At 47.6% G+C, this 2,500-nt stretch overlaps 1 protein-coding gene across 2 annotated transcripts in view; it reads left to right on the forward strand.

The window, feature by feature from the left end:
- Nucleotides 1-1,510: 1,510 nt before the first annotated feature.
- Nucleotides 1,511-2,500, forward strand: part of LOC142500909 (unconventional myosin-IXb-like) — a 5,534-nt gene continuing 4,544 nt past the window's right edge. Inside the window, exon 1 of one of the 2 annotated variants that reach the window (XM_075610182.1) lies at nt 1,511-1,821. In XM_075610182.1, coding sequence (XP_075466297.1) covers nt 1,581-1,821 — 241 coding nt within the window. In that variant the 5' untranslated portion in view covers nt 1,511-1,580. The remainder of the gene's footprint in view (nt 1,822-2,500) is intronic. The other variant, XM_075610180.1, reaches the window with a different exon arrangement.

Consider the following 2,500-nt stretch of genomic DNA (forward strand, 5'->3'; position numbering starts at 1 on the left):
CACACATGTGTACACACACACATGTGTACACACACATGTGTATACAACACACATGTATATACACACACATGTATATACACACACATGTATACACACACACACATGTATACACACATACACATGTATACACACACACACATGTATACACACACACACACACACTTATACACACACACACATACAATGTATACACACAAACATGTATACACACACACAAACATGTATACACACACATGTGTATACACACACACGTATACACACACACAATATATACATACACACAATGTATACACACACATGTGTATACACACACGTGTATACACACACACACATGTGTATACACACACGTGTATACACACACACGTGTATACACACACGTGTATACACACACACACACGTGTATACACACACACACGTGTATACACACACACATGTGTATACACACACATACGTGTATACACACACACGTGTATACACACACACGTACACATACACACACACACACATGTATACACACACACACATACAATGTATACACACAAACATGTATACACACACCCCAGCACCACCACATCAGCACACCGGTATGCCCCCCCAGCACACTGGCATTCTCGCCTCCCCACCATTCCCAGCCCCCATCAACACCATCAGCACCCACACATCGCCACCTTTGCACCTCCCCCATCGGCACACCCACATCCGCACCCCCACATCAGCACCAAACCCTCCCAAATCAGCACACCAATACAATCACCATCAGTACAGCCACAGCAGCACTACCACCGCACATGGGCCGCGTGGACCACTCCCCACCCAAATGCCACACCCACACCACAAACATCCCGGGCAACGCCGGGGCTCTCAGCTAGTATATATATATATAACATAATAAATAATATATTATGTAGTATAATATAATATTATATATATATATGCTCTTACGACGCTTTGTAACGTTGTTTATGTGTATATATATATATATTTATATATACACACATACACATAAACAACGTTGCAAAGCATCGTAAGAGCGCTGGATAAGCCGTTTTGGCGTTGTAAAAATGAATATAGGTATGCATTGCATAGCGTTGGATAAGCCATTCGTTGTAAAGGGAAGCGCTGTAAAACGAGGACTGCCTGTAATCGTCTTTAACACTTTTAATTACGCTTAACTCTTTTCCTGGCAGACTACACAACGACACACTTAAGCTTACCAAAATGTTTTCATAAGGCCAGGTCCCCGCTGGCTACTGCAGCGACCGCTGTGGCAGACGCTGCAGGGACAAGAGCCGCCCCACAATGGGGCCGGGCCCGCTGCGAGTTTTTGAGGCAGACATGAAAATTGAGATGGGAACTAGCGACGGAGCGCTAGGCCACGCCCACCAGCGGTTAAGCCAATGAGGGCGAACCTGCCAGGTGATGTCATGGCCGCGCCCCAGTAATGCCCCCCCCCCCTGTCTTTCTCCTTGCAGCTCTCTGTAGACCGGGGAATTCGCAGGTGCGTGCAGCGCAGGCAGCGTGGCCGCAGCCTAATACTTATTTTTGTGAGGAGAAAAAAACAATATTTCCATGTATCTAAAATGTTTTCTCTGTATTTGTGCTCCGCGGATAGTGCCTATAAAAGGGTGATGGGGATCGGTCATTACAAGTCCTCTTGTTTTCTCACATGTTTTCTGTCTCCCTTCTGGACAGACCCCAGCTCTGTGAAACTGGATAATTACCCCATCCACGCCATCACTGGCATCCTGAAGCAGTGGTTGCGTGAGCTCCCGGAGCCACTCATGACCTTCGCTCAGTACAACGAGTTCCTACAAGCCGTGGGTAAGTGCAGAGAGGGAGGTAACCCTCCCTCTGTAGAGTCGCGGGGCTTAGTGACAAATTGCAGAGAGGATCTCCACTGCAGAACACGAAATCCTGGATGGGCAGGAGAGATCTACAGTACCTTTGTGCTTTATCCTATGGTGGGAGGCATAGACTCCATTGGCTATAGATACTTTGTCACCCTGAGGTGAAAGGGAGCGATGCCGTATGCGCCTTATTTTTGGGTCACACTCAGTGGAACATCTACTCGGTCTGTTTCATTTTAATGTTGGAGGGACAGACTCCACCGGCTAAAAGTCCCTTTTGTTTGTGTCACTGTGGAAAGGGAGATATTGCATGGGCCATAGGCCTCTTATCTCTGGGTTAGACTTGGTGACCAGAAATCCTTTCAGTCTTTGTCACTCTGCTGGTGAAGCGACAGACTCAGTGGGCCATAAGATATGTCTGTACGTCTGTCAGCTTCAAGTTGAGGGACAGACCACATGGGCCATAGGTCTCTCCTGTTTGTCACTGTCACCCAGTGGTTGGTGTGACACACTCCATGGGCCATAGGACTATTATGTCTGCCTCTTTTTACCAGGGGTACAGACTCTGGGTCAGGCTCAGTGGGACATGGGTACCTTCTGTCTGTGCCACTGTCACCTGCAGTGGGAATGACAGGCGTCATGGTCCATAGTCC

The sequence above is a fragment of the Ascaphus truei genome, chromosome 8 (assembly GCF_040206685.1).
Source record: "Ascaphus truei isolate aAscTru1 chromosome 8, aAscTru1.hap1, whole genome shotgun sequence".
Lineage (NCBI taxonomy): Eukaryota > Metazoa > Chordata > Amphibia > Anura > Ascaphidae > Ascaphus > Ascaphus truei.